Source organism: Phyllobates terribilis, unplaced genomic scaffold (genome assembly GCF_046119375.1).
Source record: "Phyllobates terribilis strain yellow unplaced genomic scaffold, ASM4611937v1 Scaffold_1__5_contigs__length_1240528914, whole genome shotgun sequence".
Classification (NCBI taxonomy): domain Eukaryota; kingdom Metazoa; phylum Chordata; class Amphibia; order Anura; family Dendrobatidae; genus Phyllobates; species Phyllobates terribilis.
The window spans coordinates 703764585-703791489 of NW_027362761.1; the positions used below are offsets into that span (position 1 = coordinate 703764585).

General features: G+C 44.4%; 1 protein-coding gene across 1 annotated transcript in view; it reads right to left on the reverse strand.

Moving 5' to 3' along the window:
• The window catches only part of LOC141273674 (uncharacterized), a 130678-nt gene that overhangs the window by 58690 nt on the left and 45083 nt on the right, over nt 1-26905 (reverse strand). The window contains exon 2 of the mRNA XM_073685855.1: nt 7572-7707. Coding sequence (XP_073541956.1) covers nt 7572-7675 — 104 coding nt within the window. The 5' untranslated portion in view covers nt 7676-7707. The remainder of the gene's footprint in view (nt 1-7571; nt 7708-26905) is intronic.

The window sequence follows — 26905 nt, forward strand, 5'->3', positions numbered from 1 at the left end:
TCATAGCTGTTGACCCACATCGGTGAATGCAGAAACGGGCTGGTTTGGCTAGTATGCAGACAGGCGGGTGCTGGCAGGCACGACTGGTATGCAGACAGGTGGGTACTGGCAGGCACGGCTGGTATGCAGGCAAGTGGGTACCGGCAGGCACGGCTGGTATGCAGGCAGGCGGGTACCCGCAGGCACGGCTGGCATGCAGGCAGGCGGGTACTGGCAGGCACGGCTGGTATGCAGGCAGGTCGATAATGTAGACAGGCGGGTACTGGCAGGTAGGGAAACAGGCTGGATAGGGACCAGTACAGACTGGGATACAGGAACAGAGCCACAGGTGCGGTGGACAAGCAAAGCAGAGCCGCAGGTGCGGAGGACAAGCAGAGCAAAACAGCAGGCGCAGAGGACAAGCGGAGCAGAGAAGAGCAGGACTGCAGACGTGGAGGACAAGCGGAGCAGAGCAGAGCCGCAGATGCGGAGGACAAGAGGAGCAGAGCAGAACCGCAGATGTGGAGGACAAGCAGAGCAGAGCAGAACCGCAGACACAGAGGACAAGCGGAGCAGAGCAGAACCGCAGACACGAAGGACAAGCAGAGCAGAGCAGCGCAGAACCGCAGACGACAAGCGGAACAGAACAGAACTGCAGACGCGGAGGACAAGAGGAGCAGAGTAGAGCAAAACCGCAGACGCGGAGGACAAGCAGAGCAGAGCAAAGCAGAACCGCAGACGCAGAGGACAAGCGGAGCAGAGCAAAACCGCAGACGCGGAGGACAATCGGAGCAGAGTTAAGCTGCAGGTGCAGAGGGCAAGAGGAGCAGAGCACAGTGGAACTGCAGGTGCGGAGGACAAGCAGAGCAGAGTGGAACTACAGGTATAGAGGACAAGCGGAGCAGAGCAGAGTTAAGCTGCAGGTGCAGAGGGCAAAAAGAGCAGAGCGGAGCAGAGCCGCAGGTGCAAGCAGACAGGACAGGGCTCTGTTCACATGGAACAGACTGGGAAACACAGGAAGATAGCTAGAACACAGGAGGTAGATACGGGGGCAGGGAAACGGGACAAGCAGAACCAGATACACACAAGGTACTTGCAATAAAGTAGCGAGTGGGCACAAAACTCACAAACAGAAGTACAGAGACAACGAGTTGGAGTTAGGTACAGGTTCAGACACTGTAGGAAAAGGAAAGGATCGGACATAGAGACAAATAGGTAACGGGCTAGGACACAGTTCAGACAGGAACTGAACCAGGAACAAGATACAGGAACGAGCCTGGGTACTCAGCCCCCAGGGTGGCTGAAACAGACTAGAAGTCACAGATACAGGTAACGGGCCTGGGTACTCAGCCCCCAGGGTGGCGGAAACAGACTGGAAGTCACAGATACAGGTAACGGGCCTGGGTACTCAGCCCCCAGGGTTGCGGAAACAGACAAGATACAGGACAGGACCTGGCAACTCAGTTGCACAGAACACACTGAAAGAAAGTATTGCTCAGGCACCTCCTACTGGGTGGAGGGGGTTTAAGTATCCAGTGACTTACAGCAATAGGCTGGGGACGCATTAGGCCTGCGCACACTGTAACTTTAAGAATCAGAAGAAGTTACTTTAAGAAGTAACATGGCCGCCGCCCTAAGCAATCAGACAAGAGACAAGCACACAGCAAGTAATGGAGCAAAGTGTGCAGCCTGGACTGATAGGTAAGTTGGTGGTCCTGCATGGTGGGAGATGGTAAGCCATGCCAGCACGTCGCCAGGGATGTTACACATGGAAAATAAGACAGACAAAATTGTGCTCTATAAGTCAATTGGCACACCTCCCCTTCAGTGCCTTGCCATGTGCTTAAACAGTATATTCTGACCACAGGTATCATTATGTTCAATAGAAATTGCTTAACAATTTCATGAACAATTTCATTGCATTTTCACTAATTGCAGTTTGTAGAAATGAAAAATATTGGGTTAAAGTAACATTTTAGTTAAAAAAATTTAAGTTTTAATTTTTTTATTCACCTTTGCATTAATTTCTGTGAAACACCTGAAGGGTTAACAAACTTCCTGAATGCAGTTTTGAATACTTTTAGGGGTGTAATTTTTAAAATGTTATCACTTGTGGGTTTTTTGACATATAGTCCCCTCAAAGACACTTCAAACTGAATGAGTCAGTGAAAAAAAATTGATTTTTCTAATTTTGTTGAAAAAATGAGAATTGCTGCTGAATGTTTAACCCTTTTAAAAGCCTAACAAAATGAAACATTTCATTTTAAAAAAATGTTTGCCATGTTTTCAATATTTTCATAAACACAAGCTAATTAACCTAAAAGTACCACAATTATGAAGTACAATGTGTCACAAAAATACAGTCTCAAAATCACTGGGATTGGAAGAAAACTTCCAAAGTTATTACCACATAAAACTAACAAATAAAGTTGCATTCTGTAACTTTATAGCATGCAAACATGAAAAATATGAAATTAGAATAGCATTACTGCTCTAGGAAAAACGAAGATACTTAGTGCATAAATTGGCCAATTCACATATGCCCAGCAACCACAACAAGGTGATCCATCCTCCCAGTGGATGGCCATGGAACAATGAGGTGGAATAAGATTCTACAGGTGAACACCTGGCTACGTCGATGGTGCCGTCAACAAGGATTTGGATTTCTGGATCACGGAATGAATTATCTATATGATGGACTACTTGCTAGAGATGGGGTGCACCTTACGAAGACTGGAAAACGTGTATTTGGAAGTCGCCTTGCTACACTCATCAGAAGAGCTTTAAACTAGAACAATGTGGGAAGGGAAGCAAAAGGCCAGAAAAAGCCATACAGCTGACAAATACTATTGAGATCTCTGCTACTGGAAGTGGAAAGGAAGAACAAAGACAAAACAATTTAAATAATAAAAATATGGGAGGAAGAGAAACCAATCACAAACTAAAATGTTTTTATACAAATGCACAAAGCATGCGCAACAAACAAGGAGAATTAGAACTACTAACGCAGGAAAAGAAATATGATGTCATTGGAATCACTGAAACTTTGTGGGACGATACACATAATTGGAATACAAGGCTAAAAGGATACAACTTATTTGAAGAAACAGACTTGATAAACGAGGAGGAGGTGTCGCATTGTATGTTAGAAAAGCGTATATCTGCACAGAGATTGAAGCTTCAGAGACTGGGAGTTCTGTGGAAACTGTTTGGGTAAGAATACAAGGAGAGAACAACGGAAAGGACACCATTGTAGGCATTTACTACAGGCCACCTGGGCAAGCTGAAGATATGGATGAACTCTTTATGTATCAAATGACCAAGTTCTCCAAAAAATATGACGTAGTGGTCATGGGAGATTTCAACTATCCAGACATTTGTTGGGAATCTCTCTCAAGTAAAACTAACAGGTCAAGCAAATTCTTATCCTCTCTTGCTGACAACTTTATCTTCCAAAAGGTAGGGGAGAAAACAAGGGGATCTGCTACTTTGGATCTAATCCTTATAAACAAGGAGGAAATGGTTGAGGAGGTAAAAGTGGCTGGAACCCTAGGAGGAAGCGATCATGCTATTATAGAATTTTGGATAACTAGAGGAGGAAGACATGTGAAGACTCAAACTTCAAGGTTAGATTTCAGAAAGGCAGATTTTAAGCAACTCAGAAAGAGAATAGGAGGGATCCAATGGCTGGATGTCCTTAAGGACAAAATTGTCCAGGAAGGATGGGAAATTTTTAAAAATGAGATTCTCAAAGCACAATCGTTAACAATCCCGAAAAGTAGGAAGAATGGGAAGCATTTAAGGAAACCAGGATGGATGAACACAGAACTTAAACACATGCTAAAAAGAAAGAAAGAAATGTTTATCAAATGGAAAGAGGGAGGCATATCTAAAGAAGATTATAATGCAGTCTGCAGAACCTGTAGGGCACGTATCAGGTTAGGTAAAGCTGACAATGAATTAAGGCTTGCAAGAGATGTCAAAAGCAATAAAAAAGGATTTTGGGGGTATGTCAAAAGTAAAAGAAAAGTCAAAGATGCTATAGGATTTTTACAGGATGAAAATGGTGAAATGGTAAGAAAGGATGTTGAGAAGGCCGAACTTTTTAATTCCTATTTTGCATCAGTTTTCTCTCAGAAAGAAAATGTAACATCAACTGATCTTCACTGTCCTATTAAAGGAATAGAGGAATCCAAGTTATCTGTAAACAGAAAGATTGTGAGGGAATATTTAGCTAACATAAATGAGCTCAAGTCTCCAGGTCCAGATGAATTACACCCCAGAGAACTGAAGGAGATCGTAGAAGAAATTTTAGAACCACTCTCCATAATCTTTGAAAATTCTTGGAGAACAGGAGAAGTCTCAGAAGACTGGAGAAGGGCAAACGTTGTTCCTATCTTCAAAAAGGGGAAGAGGGTGGACCCAGGGAATTATAGGCCTGTGAGTCTGACTTCTATACCAGGAAAGATCTTTGAACAAATTATTAAACAACATGTATGTAAGTACCTGGATAAGAATGAAGTGATTAACCACAGTCAGCATGGGTTTGTAACTAACAAGTCATGTCAGACTAACTTAATTTCCTTCTATGACAGAATCACTGACTGGGTGGATCAGGGAAATGCTGTACATATAGTATATCTTGACTTCAGCAAAGCATTTGACAAAGTATCTCACACCATCCTTATTGAAAAAATGACCAAGTATAGAATGGACAAGGCAACTGTTAGGTGGATTCATAACTGGCTTAGTGATCGGACTCAAAGAGTGGTCGTAAATGGCTTCACATCCAGTTGGATGAATGCCTCAAGTGGGGTACCACAGGGCTCTGTCCTGGGACCTGTATTGTTCAACATCTTTATCAATGATTCAGATGAAGGAATTGAGGGTAAACTGATTAAATTTGCTGATGACACAAAGCTAGGAGGGATAGCTAACATTAGAGAAGAGAGAGAGAGGCTTCAAAAAGACCTAAATAAACTGGAGTAGTGGGCAGCAACTAAAAGAATGTTTTTTAACAGGGAAAAATGCAAAGTACTACATCTGGGCAATAAAAATGAAAAAAGCATATACAGAATGGGAGGAATAGAGCTAAGCAACAGTACATGTGAAAAGACTTAGGCATACTAATAGATCATAAACTGAACATGAGTCAACAGTGTGATGCAGCAGCAAAAAGGCAAATACAATTCTGGGATGTATTAACAGAAGCATACAGTCTAGATCACGTGAAGTCATTATCGCACTTTACTCCTCTTTGGTCAGACCTCATCTGGAATACTGTGTCCAGTTTTGGGCACCACATTTTAAAAAAGACATTGACAAACTGGAGCAAGTTCAGAGAAGAGCGACCAGAATGGTGACCGGTCTGCAAACCATGTCCTATGAGGAACGGTTACAGGATTTGGGAATGTTTAGCTTGCAAAAAAGAAGACTGAGAGGAGACTTAATAGCTGTCTACAAATATCTCAAGGGCTGTCACATTGTAGAAGGATCATCTTTATTCTCATTTGCACAAGGAAAGACTAGAAGCAATGGGATGAAACTGAATGGGAGGAGATACAGATTAGATATTAGAAAAAACTTTTTGACAGTTAGGGTGATCAATGAGTGGAACAGGCTGCCACGAGAGGTGGTGAGTTCCCCTTCAATGGATGTCTTCAAACAGAGGCTGGACAGACATCTGTCTGACATTGTTTAGCGAATCCTGCTTTGAGCAGGGGGTTGGACCAGATGACCTAGGAGGTCCCTTCCAACTCTACTATTCTATGATTCTATGATCTTCTTTGCTGGGAACCTATCCTAATGTAAATCCTCTCCTGGGCTGATAGCCTACATTTATATGGATAGGTAGGATCCCGTTGTGATTAAAACATATGGAGATGGCTACTCTTAGTATGCACCTGACCTCTATTTGGAAGTGACAGTCAGTCTTTGATATTTTTATTACCACATAGAGTGACATCAGATTAAAAAAATTAGGTTCTGTCAGGAAAGTGAAATTTGGCTTTGGTGGTAAGGGATAGAAGACAAAATGGAAACAAAATGATGACATTTTAGGGAAAATAATACTCCTCAAATTAATTGGTTTTGTATGTTTTATTTCCGCTTTTATGCTCCACAAACAAATCATACATATGGAAATAAAAACTGACATGTTAACACGGCAGGAGCCAGAAATTACACTTTCACTCATTGTCATTATAATCGTTCCGAATAAGTTCCATAAAATAACCATTCTTCGTAAATGTTAGAAAGGTTTAGTTGCTAAGTTGAATTTTGTGCTGTATTTGCTTATAATCAATATTTCATTAAAAGTTGCTTGAAGCTGGCTGTGTATATAAATTATAAGGTTGTATTTTGTGCACGTCCCAAAAAATGCAGATTTTGATAGCACAGTAGCTGTTTGAGGTGAGCAAGATGTATGCATAAAATATAAGTCAATGATGGTCAAATATAGCATGACTTATGTTTCAATGTTTTTAAGAGCCTATTTTTGCATATATAACGTTTGAATGCCTTGATCTATGATTTTTACATTGTTTTGTCTGTGAGCTTTCTGTAAGTTTTAAGAGCAAATGTAAGATTTAATGCATTTTTTTTTAAATTCCTTTACATCAGAAAGTTACTTGATGTGGACTGTTAACACTGCCTCACTGTAGATTTAATTAAAGGGAATCTGTCAGTAGATTTTTGCTACCTCATCTGAGAGCAGCATGATGTAGGCAAAAAGCCCCTGAATCCATCGATGTATCACTTAGTTTACTGGGTGCAGCAGTTCCGACACAATCAGAGTTTTTAGATTTAGCAATACAGCAGAGCTGAAAAAAGCTAACCCTGCCCACACCAGGCTCTCAGTGTATACAGACTATAGACAGTGAGCTGCTTATCACAGAAGGAGGTGGAGTCTGACTTGCAAGCATGCAGCCAGCTAGTCACAGCAATGTTAATCACAAGGTGATTAAAGCTGCATAATAAGTAAACAACACCAAACAGCCAGACATGTGATACATCATTGAGTTCAATGCTTTAACCCCTACCTCATGCTATCCTCAGATTACATAGCAAAAACCTTCTGACAGATTCCCTTTAACAGCTTAAAACCAGACTTTTGGACCTTAGATCTGGTGAATATATTAAGATTTTTATATGTAGACATATACATTAATGGAATATATAAATTCCATACATTTAAAATTTTTAGGAGGTGTTGTTCATTTCATTTCTGCCCAGGTCAGTATGTTGTATAAATGTTTTGTATTTTTGTTCTGAAAAATTGCATGAAGTTGCTTGTGTATATAAACTGTCAAAATTGCTAGGTGTCTACTTTCAAAAAAAAAAACATTCTTCAACATTGAATTTGTAACGCTAAGAAGTAAAAGTTGTGGTATTATTAATATTACAGGATCAAGACATGTTAAAGATATGCAAATGATGAAAAATGGAAACAAAATTTTCAATGACCTGCGAATTTCAGATAATTCGACTAAAAAATGATCCTCCTTAGATCAATCCGCATAACTGCAGCTATGAGACACTACACCAGAAAGAAAAGACTTTGAATAACTTAAACATATAGCAAAGATACTTACTTTCTTGTAATAACACCATGAAACCATTCAGGGATGCCATTCTTTAAAAACCATTCAGATTGCGTTTCAATGAACCATCTTACAGATGGTTTGTTTTCTTCCATTACTTCTTTAAAAACCAGGTATTCAGTGTCAGCTAGAAATAAAATAATAAAAATAATCATCATCATCATGCTCATCAGTGAAGAATTCTCCTACTTGGTTGCTTTAGTTAGAACAATTTACATTAACTATATACAATTCTCAACATTAAAACTGCAAAACTAAGAAGAAAAAGTCAAGGAATCATGGAAATTGCATGCTCAATAGACATGTTAATAATGAAAAAAATGGAAACAAAATGTTCAAAATGTTTCAATTTATTCAGGATGAAGAATGAACACCATGCCCAGAAAACTCCGCACTTACACGCCTTTTCATGCTATCAATGAAGTTATTAATGGTTGTCTGAGGAATGTTATGGCATACCGAATGCAGTGCACTTGGGCACACAAATTATTAAGATGTTGGTGGCAGCTCTTTTTGCAATTGCTGACCAATGAAGTCCCAGATATGGTCAATGGGAGACAAGTTAGGAGATGCAGCAGCCCATGGCCAGCATGAACAACATGTGGACTGGCATTTTCATGTTAAAAATCAGCTACTGGGATGTTTTGGAGAAATTGCCGTATCAATGGTTCAACAATTGATCCATACTGTACTGCAAGTGAAATTGGACTTCACATATCAACCTAAGGCTTTTAACCATATCTATGCAAACTCTCAGAGAACTATTGCATGACATTGATCAATAACGCAGATATCCAGCTGTATGTGCTCCATTGAGCTCATGTCACCACTTTCAAAGGCTATCATGTTCAGAACAACGCAGCCTTCCTCGAACATTCCATGAACATTCTTCAGACGACCATTAATAACCTCATCGATAGCATGCCAAGGCATGAAAATATGAGTATTTCTGGACGTGGTGCTTATACTCGATTCTCAAGAAAAATCTAGATGCTTTGAAAATGTTTCCATTTTTTATATTTTGCATAGAATTAACATGTCTATTGATCCTGTTACTTCCATAATTCAGCGAATTTCCTTCTTGATGTTGCAATTTGAATGTTTAGAATTGTATTCGTCTAATGAATTGAACATTAGTCAATTGTGTCCACTGAACATTGTGTCCACTGAAAGACTGCTCAATAGATCTCCCTCTCTTTCATATGAGACTTAAAATTCACAAATATGCTAATATATAGTATTGCCCCATTTATCAGAAGCAACCTTAAAACTGCCTTTAAGACTTTAACATCGACCAGGGCCATATTCACACGTTCAGTATTTGCTCAGAATTTTACATCAGTATTTATAAGCCAAAATCAAAAGTGGAGCCGTCAGAGAAAAAGTATAATAGAAACACGTCACCACTTCTGGATTTATCACCCACTCCTGGTTTTGGCTTACATATACTGAGGTAAAATACTGATCAAATACTGAACATGTGAACGTGGTCTACACAATATATTATTTCATTGCTTCCTGTCAATACACTCAAGACTATTGTAATATTGCAAGGTCAATTTTCATCTAATTTTCTGATAAATTGTTTCAGATTATTCTTATGTAAATTGTCTCTTCAGAGAGGAAGAGGACTAGAATTCTAGCGCCACCTACAGGAAGTAGCAATCCTAAAAGTCAATAGTGACCCTTTAACGAGCCTTATCACATGACTTAGGATAAAAGCCAAGACCAGAAACTCAATTTGCAGACACTGTGCTTTGGGGTACTGCCCCTCGTCAGTGCAAAGTGTGAGTTCTGGTTTGGCTGGGTGAGAGGCGTCCTACCGGTATCTAGGGGTAATATTACCTTGCGGTAAAATCACTTGGCAGTGCTTTATCTTGCATAAATGAAAGAATGAGGTTGGATTGTGGAATTAACGTTGTCCCCTGTGACTGTTGGGGATGGCATCATGTCTGTTAGGTAAGATCCAGAGGATGTATAGGAGGAGACAGATAACGGGCACCTTACGGTGGAAACAGCTATAGCTCCAGGTCGTGGAGACTTCACCACATGTCCTGTGTGTGTTGGTGCATTGCTGCATCTCAAAACATTTACCCATTTGACTACAAAACTCATGTATTGTCAATAAAAATAGTTTCAGGTGTCTACAGTTAAGTACACTTTGGAGCTGAAAGACAAGGTGATAGCGCAGCTTACGCTTTCCTGCACATGAGGGTACAGAGCAGGATCCCCTTTCTGTGAGAAATAATAGCAGCTGGGTATTTTCCAGTGAGGTTGAGCACATTCCATCATTTCTCGAAAGGCAGCTGACTGCACTATGTGAAACGACCGCAACTGCACCACCAGTAACCAACTTGACTGGTTGAGAGTTTAGCTGGTACATTAGCAGATGTCTGAAAGGATACGCCTGGCTCCTTGACACAAAATCAGGGATAGTTATCTACCAGTGTGATAGATAAAGGGGAGGAGGCTTCCTCGGAGTATGCCGAGCATAGTGGTCAATGACAGTGATGTTGATCATGACACCAATCAGGTACTACTTGAGGGTGTAACATAGCCGACAGAAAGATTAGTGTGAGGAGAAGGGGGAGTAAGATAACTTGAGGCTATCTCTGATTGCTAGCCAGCTTGCTTTTACCAAATGAGTATGTGCTGATGGAGAGCTATAGTTTGTATACTATATGAGCCAGGACAGAGCCTGCAGACTCCAAAGAATCATCGGGCAGCAATCTGAAAAAGTACTCTCTCGCATGTACGACTAACTATAACCATGATTACACCTTTCAGGCGCTGTTGAACTTCCTCCACTAACTGAACATCATGGTACCAATGACAAAGTTAGAGGGAGGGGTAAGGTCCTTAAAAATGGTTACAAGGAACTAGGAGAGAAGCTGAAGGCCAGGACCTCCAAGGTGGTGTTTTCAGAAATACTGCTACTCTAAAAGGGATATAGTCAGCAGTGGTGTGCCACAGGGATCTGTACTAGGACCGATTCTTTTTAACCGGCTTTCAGTATCACCTCTATGCTGATGACACACAGATCTACCTTTCTGGACCCGATATCACCTCCTTACTAACCAGAATCCCACAATGTCTGTCCGCTATTTCATCTTTTTCTCTGCTAGATTTCTAAAACCTAACATAGATAAAACTGAATTCATCATCTTTCCCCCATCTCAGTCAACCCCCCCAACAGACCTATCCATCAAAGTCAATGGCTGCTCACTCTCCCCTGTCCCACAAGCTCGCTGCCCTGGGGTAACCCTTGACTTTGATCTCTCCTTCAAACCACATATCCAAGCCCTTTCCACTTCCTGCCAACTCCAACTCAAAAATATTTCCCTGGTCCATACATTCCTTAATCAAGAATCTGCAAAAACACTAGTGCATGCCCTCATCATCTCCCGCTTAGTCTATTGCAACCTCCTGCTTTCTGGCCTCCCTTCTAACACTCTCTCACCCCTACAATCTATCCTGAATCCTGAACTCTGCAGCCCGACTAATCCACCTGTCTGCCCGCTATTCCCCGGCCTCTCCTCTCTGTCAATCCATTCATAGGCTCCCCATTGCCCAGAGACTCCAGTTCAAAATCCTAACCATGGCAAACAAAGCCATCCAAAACCTGTCTCCTCCATATATCTGTGACTTAGTCTCCCGGTACTTACGTGCACAAAACCCTCGCAAGATCTCCTTCTCTACTCCCCTCTTATCTCCTCTTCCCACAATCGCATACAAGATTTCTCTTGTGTATCTCCCCTACTCTGGAACTCTCTACCCCAACATATCAGACTCTCGCCTACCGTGGAAACCTTCAAAAGGAACCTGAAGACCCACCTCTTCCGACAAGCATACAACCTGCAGTAACCACTGCTCCACCATACCACTGCATGACCAGCTGTACCCTCACCTACTGTATCCTCACCCCTCCTTGTAGATTGAGCCCTCGCAGGCAGGGTCCTTTCTCCTCCAGTACCAGTTGGTGACTTGTTTTTGTTCAAAGTATTGTACTTGTTGTTTGCTATGTATACCCCTTTTAAACATGTAAAGCGCCATGGAATAAATGGTGCTATAATAATAAATAATAATACTAATAATTAAAAGTGATGTTTTATTTGTCTTTATCTATATATGGTGTTGATTTGGAGAATACTTGTCTGATATTTCACATCAAGATATCTATTTCTGTGATATACATTTTCATTATAAGAGATGACCTGCAGAGAATAATATAATAACTGACAACCAGCATGGTTTCATGAAGAATAGGTCGTGTCTAACCAACATGTCGGGTTTCTATGAGGAGCTAAGTGCAAACCTGGATGTTGGTAATGCGGCTGATGTGATTTATCTGGACTTTCCAAAAGCATTTGACACTGTACCGCATAACAGCCTTATACTGAAGCTACAGAAGCAAGGGCTAGGGGAATCTATAAGCAGATGGTAAAAACTGGTTAAGGGACAAGGAACAAAGAATCGTAAATGGTACATTCTCAAAGTGGGCTAAAATCTGCAGTGGGGGCCACAAGGATCAGTATTAGGCGCAATTCTTTTTCATGTCTTTATTAATGACCTTCTGGATGGGATTGAGAGTAAAGTGTCAGTCTTTGTTGATGACACAAACAAAACTATGTAGAATAGTAAAAAATGAGCCTGGCAGTATAATATTACAGAACGATCTAGATAAAATGTCAGCATGGGCAGAAACATGACAGATGAAAAGAACCTACAAAAAATAAAAGCATAAAGGCTCAATAAAAATAACAAGATTTATATATAATTTATCAAAAGACAAGAATGAAAAACACCCATTTACCCCCTGGAAAAAGCTAAATGCAAAACGTACATTGGGATTTGTCTATAGCCATTCGGGTCTCTCCTCATCTACCATTTTCTATAGCCATCTGCACTATTATTGAGTCATCTTTTGGCGACATGTATATACTATACTTTGTTCAGTTGTCTGGCTATTTGATCTCTTAAATTGTACTTTATGAGGGGCCACTTGGCCTTTTATAGGAGTTTATTTATTCATATTCAGGTTTCCTCCTGCTTATTACTCTTTATTACCATTTTCACCACTATTTAAGCCCTTTTTGTCTGTAGTCACTTAGGCCATGGCATGGTCTTTAATAATATGGTAATAGATACTCAGCTCTATGTATTATGACTGGACATTTACCCTTCCTAATATGGTATAGATATATTTTCTTGTGCATTATGGTCTGCGATTTATATTTGACTTTTCCTGAGTGGCATATATCTCTGTGTTACATTCTCTTTTTATTTGATGTTTTTTAATCATGTCTTTTGATAAATTATAAATAATGCTTGTTACTTTTATTGGTGCTTTTATTGGAGCTTTTATTGGGACTTTCTGCTTCCATTTTGTATACGTTCTTTTGATGTCTGGGAGTGCTTTTTATTAATTCTGGCCTATATATAGGGTTTACATGGCAGATGAAATTTAATGTAGATAAATATAAAGTAATGCACCTATGCTGCAGTAATGATATTGTTACATACATATTGAATGGAAATACACTAGAGCAGGACAGCAGAAGGACTTGGGTATTCTGATTATGAGTAAGCTGAGCAGCAGTACTCAATGTCAAGCAGCAGCCGCAAAAGCAAACAAGATTTTAGGGTGTATAAAAAGATAAATAAAATCCTGTGATCCCAACGTATTGTTACCCCTCTATAAATCACTGGTGAGGCCACATCTAGAATATGACATCCAGTTTTGGGCTCCACATTTTAAAAAGGATATTCATAAATTAGAGTCAGTTCAAATGAGATTATTATATGAGATGGAAGGCCTCTGATATAATGAAAGATTGGAAAAGTTGTTTAGAAAAAAGACATCTCAGAGGAGATCTCATGTATATGTATAAATACATGTGTGGTCAATAAAAAGGAATGGAGGAATGGTGCATAATTTATTCCTTTCAAATACGTTACAAAGGAGCAGGAGGCACTCATTATGTGTGGAGAAAAGGCGATTCTGGCAGCAAAATAGGAAAAAGGGTTCTTTACAGTTAGAGTATCTGCCATTACTACTTGTTGTAGCAGAGTATTCCACAGTCTGACTGATCTAACAGCTTTTAAAAAAGGACTGGATACTTTTCTCACAACAATGGTATTGTGGGATATAAATAATCTGGTGATAGAGAATGTACAACTGCTGGAGAAAGGTTGAACTTGATGGAGCTAGGTCTTTTTTAAACCTACATAACTGTGTAATTATATTGCACATTAAAAGTTGATACAGTACTTAGGCCACGTGCACAGGTTGAGTATTTGGTGAGTTTTTTATCTCAGTATGTGTAAGCCAAAACCAAGAGAAAAAGTATAATAGAAACACGTCACCACTTCTGCATTTATAACTCACTCCTGGTTTTGGCTTATAATTACTGGTTTAAAAAAATCACCAAATACTCAATGTGTGCATGTGGCCTAAAGGATAGAGTCACATTTCCCTTCCTTTTGAGTGCTGACAATGGGGTGACTACATTGGCAATGTATAAAATGTACAGCTGTGGCTGTAATTACAACGCTCTCCAGCTGGTTCAGTCGGTTTCTGTGCACATCCTGGGGGACATGTAATGACCCTTATATATGATTTCCCTCACTGCCTCATATACCCCCCCCCCCATTCAAACTTTTGGGTTGAACACCTGTTACCATACAGGGTGCCCATGACATAGCATCCGCATTCCCTTGGGACTTCCCAGCTCGATGCTCCACCGAAAAACTAAAGTTTTGTAACGACAAAAGCCATCTTGTGACCCGAGCATTCCTCTACTTGGCATTTATCAGTCATACTAGGGGTGAATGGTCCGTTATCAAGTGGAACTGTAGCCCGAGTAAGTAATAGCATAGGGACTCCAAGGCCAAGCACTTCTTCTCTACTACGCTATAATTTTTCTCTGCCTAGGAGAGTTTTCTACTCAAGTAGGTGACTGGATGTTCCTGTCCGTGCAACTCCAGCGACAGAACTGCTCCTAAACTTATGTCAGAGACATCTGTTTGAACAATAAAACTGTTCCTAAAGTTGAAGCTGATGATGACAGGCTGTCTGCACAGCGCCAACTTCACGAACTGGAATGCTTCCTCCCCCTGAGGGTTCCACTGAACCATGTCCGATTTTCTTCCATTTAAGAAATTAGTCAAAGGTGCCGATCTCCTGGCAAAATTAGGTATAAACTGTCTGTAATACCCGATGATGCCAAGGAATGCTCTTGCCTGTTTCATATTAAGAGGCTGGGGCTAGTTTTGAACAGCCTTGATTTTGTTTATTCGAGGTTTGGTAACCCCCGGACGATCACATAGCCTAAGTAACTGTCTTCCTAGTGACCTATTGCACATTTTTTTGTGTTTGCCGTCAAGCCCACGGCTCTGAGCGAATCCACTACCGCTTGCACCTGGGACAAGTGTGTATGCCAGTCGGTACTATTGATGATAATATCATCCAAGTACGCCGACGCATACTTCTGATGGGGCTCTAAAACTAAGTCCATCAGACTCTGAAATGTGGCCGGGGCCCTATGTAACCCAAAAGGCAAGAAGACATAGTGATAGAGACCCTCCAGTGTAATAAAGGCAGTCTTTTCTTTTAACAATTCTGTCAGAGGCACCTGCCAGTAACCTTTGGTCAGATCGAGTGTCGTAAAGTACTAGGCCTGCGCCAGTCTCTCAATCAGCTCATCTACATTGGATAAAGGTCAAATTTTGACACTTCATTCAATTTCTGGAAATCGTTAGAAATTCGTAATGATCCGTCCAGGTTTGGAATAAGTACAATGGGACTAGCCCACTCACTCTTGGACTCCTCAATAGCTCCTAGCTGGAGCATTTGTTCCACCTCAGCTGTGGTGGCTAGCCTCCGGCACACGGTAGAGTTTTATTCGTACCCTTACCTGAGGCTCGGTGACATTGTTATGGTGGATCACAGATGCACGGCCGGGCAGTTCTGAGAATACATCTGTATTCTGCTGCACAAATTTTCGGGACTTCAGTTGCTGCTATTTAGATAGAGTGTCGCTAATCTTTACCTCGTTCCCGGCATTCCTACCGGGCCGGTGTCGGACGGTCCACAGTCAATACGACTGGAGTTCCGTCTGTAACCACATGTTCCCGGTCTTTCCATGCTTTTAACAGATTTACATATACAGTTGCTCAAGTTTCCTTTTCCCATGCTGATATACCCTGTAATTCACCTCCCCAACCTTTTCTCGAACTTCATATGGCCCTTGCCACTTGGCCATGAACTTACTTTTTGCAGTGGGCACTAAAACTAATACCCGATCCCCTTTTTTAAAGGACCTGACTGTGGCCTTTCTATTAAACGCTTGACTCTGTGCTGCCTGGGCATCCACAAGATGTTCCTTAATAGGAATCACAGCCGTGATCCGGTCCTGCATACTCGAAACGTGTTCAATTTCGCTTTTATGGGGAATAGGCTCCTGTTCCCACATCTCTTTGGCTATGTCCAGCAGACCCCTGGGATGTCTGCCGTATAATAGCTTTAATGGAGAGAATCCCATTGAAGACTGCGGTACCTCTCAGACGGGAAACATAAAATAGGACAGTAACATATCCCAATCCTTCCCATCTTTAGATACCACTTTTTTAGCATAGATTTAAGGGTTTTGTTACATTTTTTCACCAGACCATCTGTTTTTGGGTGGTACACCGATATGCGTAATTGTTTGATCTGGAGCAGTTTACACAATTCCTTTGTCACCTTGGATACAAAAAGAGTCCCCTGATCCCTAAGGATCTCCTTAGGTAATCCAAGGCAGCTGAACATGGCAAACAGCTCCCGGGCAATAAGTGTAGCCGAGGTGTGACGAAGGGGACTTAACTCCAGGTAACGAGTCTACTACCACTAATATGTGTTGGTGGCCACAGGCTGACTTTACTATGGGCCCTACCAAATCCATGGCAATAAACTCAAAAGGTACCTCTATAACAGGCAGAGGAATCAATGGACTATGGAAACTAGCTGTGGGTGTGGTCAACTGACACTCTGGGCAATACTCACAAAACTTGGGAACCTTGGCATCAATCCCTGACCAAAAGAGCATGGTAGAATACGCTCTTGCGTCTTTTTAACCCCTAGATGACCACCCAGCATGCGATTGTGGGCCATCTTGAGCACCATCCGGCGGTACGATTGAGGCACTACCAGCTGTTCCACTACTTTATCCTGGATTTTGTCAACCTAATATAGCAACTCCTGGTTGACCGCCATATGTGGAAAAAAAGCCTTTGCCCCCGGTTGCTGAGCCACCCCATTTACCTCCATCACCCTCTCCTGTGCTCAGGCCAGTGTGGGATCCTGGAGCTGAGCTTTCCCAAAAGTCCCACCGAGATACTTCCAGGATTGATCTTGTCTCCTCAACCTCTCCTGCCAATACCTCTAGGGATTTACACTCTTTCCCTATGAGGGTGACCCCCTACGGCAGGTATCTCCGACTCGGGATTTTTCGGGTTAAGCGCATGGACAGACCATTACCCTGGGAAGGTTAGTTTTACTCTTCCATAGGGACCAGAATAGGGGCAATTCTCTTCCCAAAACAGTCTTTACTATTCCCACCACATGTCTAACCTCCCTGCACAGGTTGGAAAAGAGCCTGAGTTATAGCGTAGGCGGCTTAATCACAAACATGCGGTTTTCTATGGGATATGCCTCAGTTCACACTGCTTGCATTCTCCACCTTTTGTAAGGCAGTGGCTTTCACGTCCATGCGGTAATTAGGCAGTGACCCAAGAAAGTTCAAACTTAAATGTCTTTATTTGCCAATTTACAAACTAAATCCAAACTTTATCATCCGGTTCGCAGCCGGAACGTCCGTATCGGTCCGTTGCCGTTGGCGACTGCACCACCATTAAACTCATGGGTGCAGTAGTGGCTTTGCTCTGTTCTCTGGCTCTGATCTGTGTTCAATTTCACATAGACCGGCATACACAGAGCCTCCTGCTCTGCTGCTTGCAAACCAAAACTGACATACCCAACCCTTACCTGCAAGTTTAAATGGGAATTGTTGACATGGGCCACTTCCAAGACCCAGACTGAAGGGAGAGATCCACCCCACTACCTTCCTACAGATCTCGCCAAAAATAAAAGCCCATGTCAGGTTTTCCTAAATCTGACTTGGTCAAATAGCTTGACCAAGCCCACACTCACTCTTATTTTTCATTGTAATCACAGCTGTGGTTGTAATTACAACAATCTCTAGTGGGTTCATTATGTTTCTATGCACATCCTTGGGGTCACATAAAAACCCTCGTATATGATTCGCCTCACAATACACATAGGCAAGATTGCATTTTTCATGGTGGTGCCCACTTTTTTTGTAAATTTTAATTTGGCAATATAATCCCTGGATAGTAGTCTGCCATATAAGTGGTTGCCAGTTGCTGGTCTGTGATGTGGAAAGCTTCTTGTGGAGAGACCATTATGTTTTTTTTAATGAAAATTTGCAAGAGAAAGCGAATTTTACCAAAAATATTGATTTGCTGCAATTAATTTTGTTACAAATCGCACGTTCTCCGATTACTGAAAATGTGTATACTGTAACACTCTGTGATTTCCTAGTATTCTCTATCCAACCTCTTTCACTACCTTTAATGCAAACATAGACTTATTAATTTTAAAGTGACCTCATCTTAGAAACAGATGGTAACCCAATAGTAACCAACAGCCTATTTAATAACACAGTGCACTGACAGACCCCAAATTATCCACGTTAGAAATTTGTGATGAGGCAGACCATTCTGTGAGGAACACTACCTCAAACTGACAGTGTCGCTGTTAGAGGTAACATCATCCTGCTGTAATTCAGTTAAGTGATATGCCATATACAGTATTCCAAAATGCCCTTCACTTCCTCCCCTCTAATACTCTTACCAGAGCCAAAACTAACCAATTTTTGCCTGCATTTGGTAATATTATCACCTAGATTGCTATTACCATTGGTGTTGGCATTACTGCTGCTGCTAGCACCTCCACAGTCTTAGTTTTTTTCTTTTGCACTACCCCGTCCATTCCCATTGCCACTTTCTTTTTCCTTACATTGTATTCAACACTAAAGTTAACTATATCTTTTCAACTCAATTACTCAACCCCTTAGTAAAATGGGAGTCATAAGAAATGCTATGTAGATAGGTACAGAAAGCAAAATGTGGCAGTAGACCACAATATAGGTCTGGTGTGTACAGTTGTCAAATTGGATTAGAAACAGAAACAGATTGAAAAACTGACATGCACAGCTGATGGTCTACATTGCTTTTATATTTTTATCCATTTTTCAACAAAATTCAACCTCCTTCCCAAAAATGACAAAATAGGAAATGCTAAGTAGGTACATGTTGAAAAAGTCAGCACCTGCAACATGGCGTTGTATTAGGGTGGCATGTAAAGCACCTAATGATTGGTGATGTGATAGCTCCAAGGCATTAATTGAAATTCCACATGGTCACACCTGAGGTCATGGCAGCCTTCTGTGGCTGATGCAATCTTCTGCAATTTGTGAAAATGCAGCGATTTTCGCAAGTCACGGAGCAAATTGTTTGAATTTCCAAAGACTGGTGAATGTAATATAATTTGACTTGAATTCAATTTGCATGAAATCAATTAAATCGCCTCTAGTGATAAGTAATGAGAAGAAGGAGTGGTGGTTGTACACTTTTCAGATGTTGCATATAAAGGAACCAGACCATCAAAGCTGACTTGGAAGCCATCTACAAAAGCAGCTTCCACTGGAGGTTCACAGTGGAAGCTGCTCAATGTGGGATACAGCCTGAAAACATTCCTCTTTGTGATGCTGCCTCCTCATCATCCTCTCTCTCTCTTCACTCACTGACTTGCTATAGAAAAGGATGAGGGTTTAAATGTACACTCCTGTGCCTGCATGCAGAAGACAGACTTCCAATGCAGCAGCATATACAGGTGCATCTCACAAAAGTAGAATATCATCAAAAAGTTAATTTTTTCAGTTCTTCAATACAAAAAATGAAACTCATATATTATATAGAGTCATTACAAACAGGGTGATCTATTTAACCTCTATGGGGTTAAGGTCAGGCAAGTTTGCTGGCCAATCAAGCACAGTGATACTGTTGTTTTTTAAACCAGGTATTGGTACTTTTGGCAGTGTGGACAGGAGCCAAGTCCTGCTGGAGAATGAAATTTCCATCTCCAAAAAGCTTGTAGGCAGAGGGAAGCATGAAGTCTTGATAAAACACTGTGGACCTACACCAGCAGATGACATGGCTCCTCAAACCATCACTGATTGTGAAAACTTCACACTAGACCCAAAGCAGCTTGGATTGTGTGCCTCTCCACTCTTCCTCCAGACTCTGGGACCTTGATTTCCAAATGAAAATTGGAACTCTGGGACCTTGTGGAGTGTGTCAATGACTGCCTTCTGGACATCTGTCAAGTCAGCAGTCTTCCCCATGATTGAGGAGCCTACTGAAACAGACTAAGGGACCTTTTTAAACGCTTAGGAAGCCTTTGCAGGTGTCTTTTGTTAATTATTTTAATTTAATGAGATAATGACTTTTGTGTTTTCATTGGCTGTAAGCCATAATCATCAACATTAACAGAAATAAAGACTTGAAATAGATCACTCATTTTTAATGTGTTACGGGTCCGGGTGGTGGAACCTCTGTGCTGCGGTGCAAGGAGGGACCAGAGGGGCGTGACTAAGTACCTACTCGGCCTGACCAAGGTCACATGGCGGCTCAGTCGACTCCGTGAACCAGAGAGGGACCGAGCAGGGGTACCAGGTGCCACTCTGGGACCGACCTTGTATGAGAGCAGGTGACTCCCACGGGTCAGATGGAAGGAACTGACCATACCGCGGATAAGCAGGCTGATTCGGCTGATAGCCAGACGGGTGCTCCGGGTAGGCAGGCTGGCAGGCACAACAGGTAACTGGCAGGTGCTTCCAGGTAAACAGGCTGGCGGGCACGGCAGGTAACAGACAGGTGCTTCCAGGTAAGCAGGCTGGCGGGCACGGCAGGTAACTGGCAGGTGCTTCCAGGTAAGCAGGCGGGCAGAGCCCATAGACAGACTGGCGGACTGGACTGTAGACAGATTGTCGGGCAGGATTGTAGTCAGACTGGCGGGCTGGACTGAAGAACAGACTGGCGGACAGGACTGACTTACAGAGGACCTGAGGGCTGAAGCAACAATAAGAACACAGCAACAACCTGACACGGGCACCTCCATATTGGAGGAGATGCTTAAAAGTAGGGAAAGTCCTCTGGCCATTGCCCGGGGACTTTTCGGACGGCAAGCACAGCCCCTTTAAAGGGAGGGAGCGCGCGCGTGCCCTAAGCACAGTGCCCGGGAAGCTGCGTGCACCAGCAGCAGCAGGGAGGCTGGAAGACGCTGGACCAAGTTTGCGGCGGTAAGGGGGACGGCATCTCTGCCTGGCAGGGAGCAGAGACGCCGATGCTACAGTACCCCCCCCTTTACGCCCCCTCTTTTTAGGCTTGTAAGAAATTCTTTAAGAAGAAGAGGGGCATGGATGTTCTCCCTGGGTTTCCAAGACCACTCCTCTGGGCCAAACCCCTTCCAATCCACCAGAAAAAAGGTTTTTCCGCTTACTCTTTTGGTGGCCAAAATGTTCACTACCTCATAGACGTCCTCAGCGGATACCGGAGCTGGGGTGGTACCTGGATCATCATAAAAATAATTAAGAACAACTGGTCTGACGAGAGATACGTGGAAGGAGTTGGGAATCTGTAAGGTGGCCGGGAGTTTTAGCTTGTAAGCCACTGGATTGATTTGATTCAGAACCTCGAACGGGCCGATGAACCGTGGACCCAACTTATACGATGGTATTTTGAGACGAACATATTTGGAGGAGAGCCAGACCTTATCTCCCCGACGCAATTTAGGCGGATCCAGACGTCTTTTATCAGCATGTTTCTTCATCCGCTCGGAGGACTGAAGAAGTGCGGATCTAGTGTCTTCCCAAATAGCAGAAAATTCGCTGACCAGAGACTCCGCGGCAGGATTGTCTGCTGAAGAAGAGACGGGAAATAGATTCCGGGGGTGTTGACCGAAGACCACAAAGAACAGTGATTTGGAAGAAGACTCGCTCTCATGGTTGTTATAGGAGAACTCGGCCCAGGGTAGGAGCTCAACCCAATTGTTATGGTGAGCGTTGACGAAGTGCTGAAGGAAGCTGGTAAGGACCTGGTTGATACGCTCCACTTGACCATTGGACTGAGGATGATAAGCAGAGGAGAAATCCAAGGAGACATCCAGCAGCTTGCATGTAGCTCTCCAGAAGCGTGAAGTGAACCTGACCCCGCGATCAGACACAATGTGGAGCGGTAGGCCATTGAGACGAAAGATGTGATGGATGAAGTCCTTAGCCTGCAGAGATGCAGACGGGAGACCAGGCAGCGGGATGAAGTGGGCCATTTTAGAAAAGCGGTCAGCGACCACCCAGATGACAGTACAACCGTCAGAAACAGGGAGATCCGTAATAAAGTCCATAGCAATGTGTAGCCACGGAGCGGAAGGTACGAGAAGAGTAAGGAGACGGCCGGCTGGAAGATGCCTGGGCACCTTGTTACGGGCACAGAAAGAACAAGCCGTGACAAAATCCGCAACATCCTTGCGCAGGGAAGACCACCAGTAATGCCAGGCGATGAGCAGGAAGGTCTTCCTCTGGCCAGCATGGCCGGCTAGTTTGGATGAATGGCCCCAGAGGAGAACCATTCTTACAATCCGGAACCGCTACAAAGGTCTTACCAGGTGGAAGACGAGACAGGTCAAAAGGAGCCACAGTCATTACTTTGGAGGTGTCGATGATATTCAGAGGCTCCTCTTCTTGGTCGGAAGACAGGAATGAGCGGGATAGAGCGTCGGCTTTAATGTTCTTGTCCGCAGGGTGGTAGTGTAGAGTAAAGCAGAATCGGGCAAAGAACAGAGACCACCGGGCCTGACGTGGATTGAGTCTTTGGGCGTTTTGTAAATAGGCCAGGTTTTTGTGGTCAGTGTAGATGACCACCGGGTGCAGAGCCCCCTCCAACGGGTAGCGCCACTCCTCCAGCGCCAATTTGATGGCTAGCAGCTCACGATCTCCTATGGAGTAGTTGCCCTCGGACGAGGAGAAGAGCTTGGAAAAGAAGCTACAGGTTACCGTTCTCCTGGACGGAGATTTCTGGGTGAGCACCGCTCCGACTCCGGAGGAGGAAGCATCAACCTCCCGGAAGAACTGCTTGCTGCAATCTGGATGGGGCAGAGGAGAAAACTTGTTTAAGGGAGATGAAGGCCTCCTCTGCTTCGGAAGTCCATTCCCTGGGATTTGCTCCCTTAAGGGTGAGCGCGGAGATGGGGGCGGTCCGGGAGGAGAAATGAGGGATGAAGAGGCGGTAATAATTTGCGAAGCTCAGGAATCGCTGAATCGCCTTCAACCCCTCCTGTCGGGGCCACTTTAAGATGGCAGAAACCTTCTCGGGATCCATCCGTAGACCAGTCTAGGAGATAATATATCCCAGGAACGGAAGGGAAGTCTGCTCAAAGAGGCATTTCTCAAATTTTGCGTATAGGCAATTCTGCCGGAGCCTTAGCAGAATCTGACGAACATCCCTCCGGTGTGTGGGCAGGTCCAGAGAGAAGACCAAGATATCGTCCAGGTACACCACCACGCAAGAATACAGGAGATCACGGAAGATGTTGTTAACCAGCTCCTGGAAGACGGCTGGAGCATTACAGAGACCAAAGGGCATCACGCGATATTCATAGTGACCGTCCCGGGTGTTGAATGCTGTCTTCCACTCGTCTCCCAGGCGGATCAGGACCAAATTGTACGCCCCACGAAGATCGAGCTTGGTGAAGATCTTTGCGCCTTTTAGGCGGTCTAACAGGTCCGAGCTGAGAGGCAGGGGGTACTTATTCTTGATGATAATCTGGTTAAGACCCCTTTAATCGATACAGGGACATAGTGAGCCGTCTTTCTTCTTAACGAAGAAGAATCTTGATCCAGCTGGGGAAGTAGATTTCTGGATGAATCCCCTAGCAAGATTCTCTTCTATGTACTCAGACATGGCCCGGGTCTCAGCCAGTGACAAGGGGTAGATACGCCCGCGGGGAGGAGAAGCACCGGGTACCAGGTCGATTGGGCAATCATACGGCCTATGAGGTGGTAGTGTCTCAGCCTCCTTCTTGTCGAAGACGTTCGCATAGGACCAGAAGGGTGACGGCAGACCAGGTAGATTAGCCGGAGTAGACGGGGGTCGAGCTGGATGAACCGGAACCAGACAGGACTCATGGCAACCCTGCCCCCAACGGAGCACTTCACCAGATCGCCAATTCAGGACGGGTTCATGTCTCTGTAACCAGGGTAGACCAAGCAAGAGGGAGTGAGAGAGACTGGACAGCACATGAAAGGAGATCCTCTCCGAGTGCAGCATTCCCACCTGAAGGATTAAAGGCTCAGTGCCGAGCAAGATGGTCTCCGGAAGAAGTCTCCCATCCACGGAAGCGACTGCCAATGGTTCAGCCAGACGTATGGTAGGAATCTGATACCGCTCCACTACAGCCTGTGAAATGAGATTCCCAGCAGCTCTGGAATCCAGGTGGGCAGTCTGGAAGAAGCAGTCCTCACCACTGGAAATGGAAACAGATAGGGTCAAGGACGGAGAGGATTTACTCTTGCCTAGGATGACCTCTCCGATTGGTCCTAGACACTGGAGTTTCCCGGCCTCACCGGGCAGGATTGGATCAGATGTTCTTTACTGCCACAGTAGAAGCAACTCCCTTCGGCTCGGCGCGTCTCCTGGCGAGACTTGATCATCTTGGTTTGGTCAATTTGCATGGGCTCAGACGAACATGCCCGGGGAATTGCTGGTTGAGAGGTAGGCTTTTGGAAAACAGGATCGAGACGCGGAAATCTTCTCTCCCAGGTAGTCTCCTTGGCACGTTCCAGAAAAGGGATGTCAATCCAGGTAGCTAATGACACCAGGTCGTCCAGGGTGGTAGGGATGTCACGACCGGCTAGCTCATCCTTGATCCGTCCGGAAAGACCCTCCCAGAAGGTGGACACCAGGGACTCGTTATTCCAGGCAAGCTCAGATGCGAGGGTTCGAAAATGTATGGCATACTGGCCCACGGTGAGACTCCCTGGGCGGAGACGGAGCAGTGACGAGGCAGTAGAAGATTTTCGTCCGGGCTCATCGAAGACCTTCCGGAAGGCAGTGAGGAAAGCCGGAAGATCAGACACCAGGGGATCCCCTCTATCCCACAGAGGGTTTAGCCATGCCAATGCCTCCCCAGTGAGGTGAGACATGATGAATGCCACGTTGGCACGGTCGGAGGGGAACTGATGTGCCAGGAGTTCAAAGTGCAGCGTGCACTGATTTAGGAAGCCCCGACATAAGACGGGGTCACCACCAAAACATGGAGGCGCAGAGAGCCGGGGTCCAAAGCCGGGTGCCATAGCGCCAGTAGGTTGAGGTGCCGCCAGAGCGGGTGCCGCTCGGCTAGAGATAGACACAGACGGGGTGGACAGCGTGTCCAGGCGGGAATTGACATTCCGCAGATAGGTCAGGATAGTCTCCTGTTGGGATCTCTGACGTGAGACCTCCTGGTATAGGTCAGAGCGCGAAGGAGCCTGGGGGCCACCGGGTTCCATGGCCCGTGCAAACTGTTACGGGTCCGGGTGGTGGAACCTCTGTGCTGCGGTGCAAGGAGGGACCAGAGGGGCCTGACTAAGTACCTACTCGGCCTGACCAAGGTCGCACGGCGGCTCAATCTACTCCGTGAACAAGGGAGGGACCGAGCAGGGGTGACTAGCCCAGTGGACGGGGATGACTCGGTACCCGGGCCTTTAGCCTGGCCTTTAGGGATGTCGAGGATGTCGGCTCCTGGGCCCGTACCCTGGGGTCTCTCTTTAAAAAGGGTTGATAACAGTTAATTTTTATAAAAGTTCGTGACGCCACCTGTGGCTTCTGGTGAAATTCACCAGCGCTGCGCAGTCCACTGAGGCCGAAGATAAGGCAGCTCGATGGTATAGCTCCCCACAGGTGGAGCTAGGCCTCAGGGCAGCGTATGAAGGGGGATGCAGGACAGGCGAGACCCAGCCGGGTCAGAGCAAGAACAGGGACAGACACGATAGTCACTTCAGTACCTTTTACTGATGGAAATTCAGGCACATCCCGGAGCACTGTAGGGTGAAGGGTGCATGTCAGGATCCTCCCCAATGAGCGGGTTTAGGGCCTCCTGTTTCTTGCCTCTGCATTGTAAGTTTCTGACCTGCCTGGAGCTAGGCTTAACTTTGTCTCTGTCCTGCGCTGGCTGACCTTGTGGTAGGGCCTTTTCTTGGAGTACACGCTCCTCAGCTTGCGGGGCCTATGTGTCTCCCGGCTCTGTTACGTATCAGCACTTTAGCGATCCTGGGACCTGTAGTTCTCCAGGGATTCCGGTTATGTCTTACTGGGTCATAGAGATCCCGGTAAGCTTCGGACCCGGTGTCCGGCAAAGGATTCGGGGTGAGCTAGGTAAGCTCCTCTGCCCCCTATGTACTAACTCTCCACTCGCCTTCGGCCTACTCGGGCCCTCACTAGGCTACTCACACTAATGGCAGCTTGCCGCGCTTCACCGATCTTATGGCGCCGGCACACCTAAAGCTCACTTCTCTGAGCTACACTGAGTCTTGGTCGGGATAAGCTCCACTGCAGGATAGCAATTGCAGGAGCTGGAACAGGCTTTTGTCCTCTGAGGTAACTCTTCTCAGACTTTACTGGACTCACTGCTAAACCAGAATAGACTAACTCTGATTGACTGCTGCCTGGCTCCACCTTCCCTATTTATCTATCCCTATCGGGCTCCCTCTGGTGGTCTGAGGTGGAAGGTGGAGCTGTGTGAATGGTTATGGGGGCCTCTTGTGGAGGAATCCATCAATGCACTCTTCTGGGATCTGTGATACCAAGCACAGCTGGGCGTCACATTCCCCCCTAGTTAAGCTCAGCACTCCCGGGCTGAAGTATATTTTATAACAACAATAATAACATGAACAATGCAAGAACAATAAGAACAATCTTCCCTTTATGGGAGGCACCAAGCTTAAACGTTGCATAACAGTATACAGTACAACAATACAAAAGTATAAAATTATAAAAGTGCTAGGATTTTCCAGAGACATTTTGTGCAAACAGACGGGTTAAGGTGCAAAGACGCAGAGTCAGTTCAGAAGTGCGAGGGACCTGTCCCAAACCCTCAACGTGGGCCCTGGGGTGGCTGCAGGGCATGAAGATCCCGAGTTGGACCTCCCGGAGAGCCACCCTGACAGGTTTTC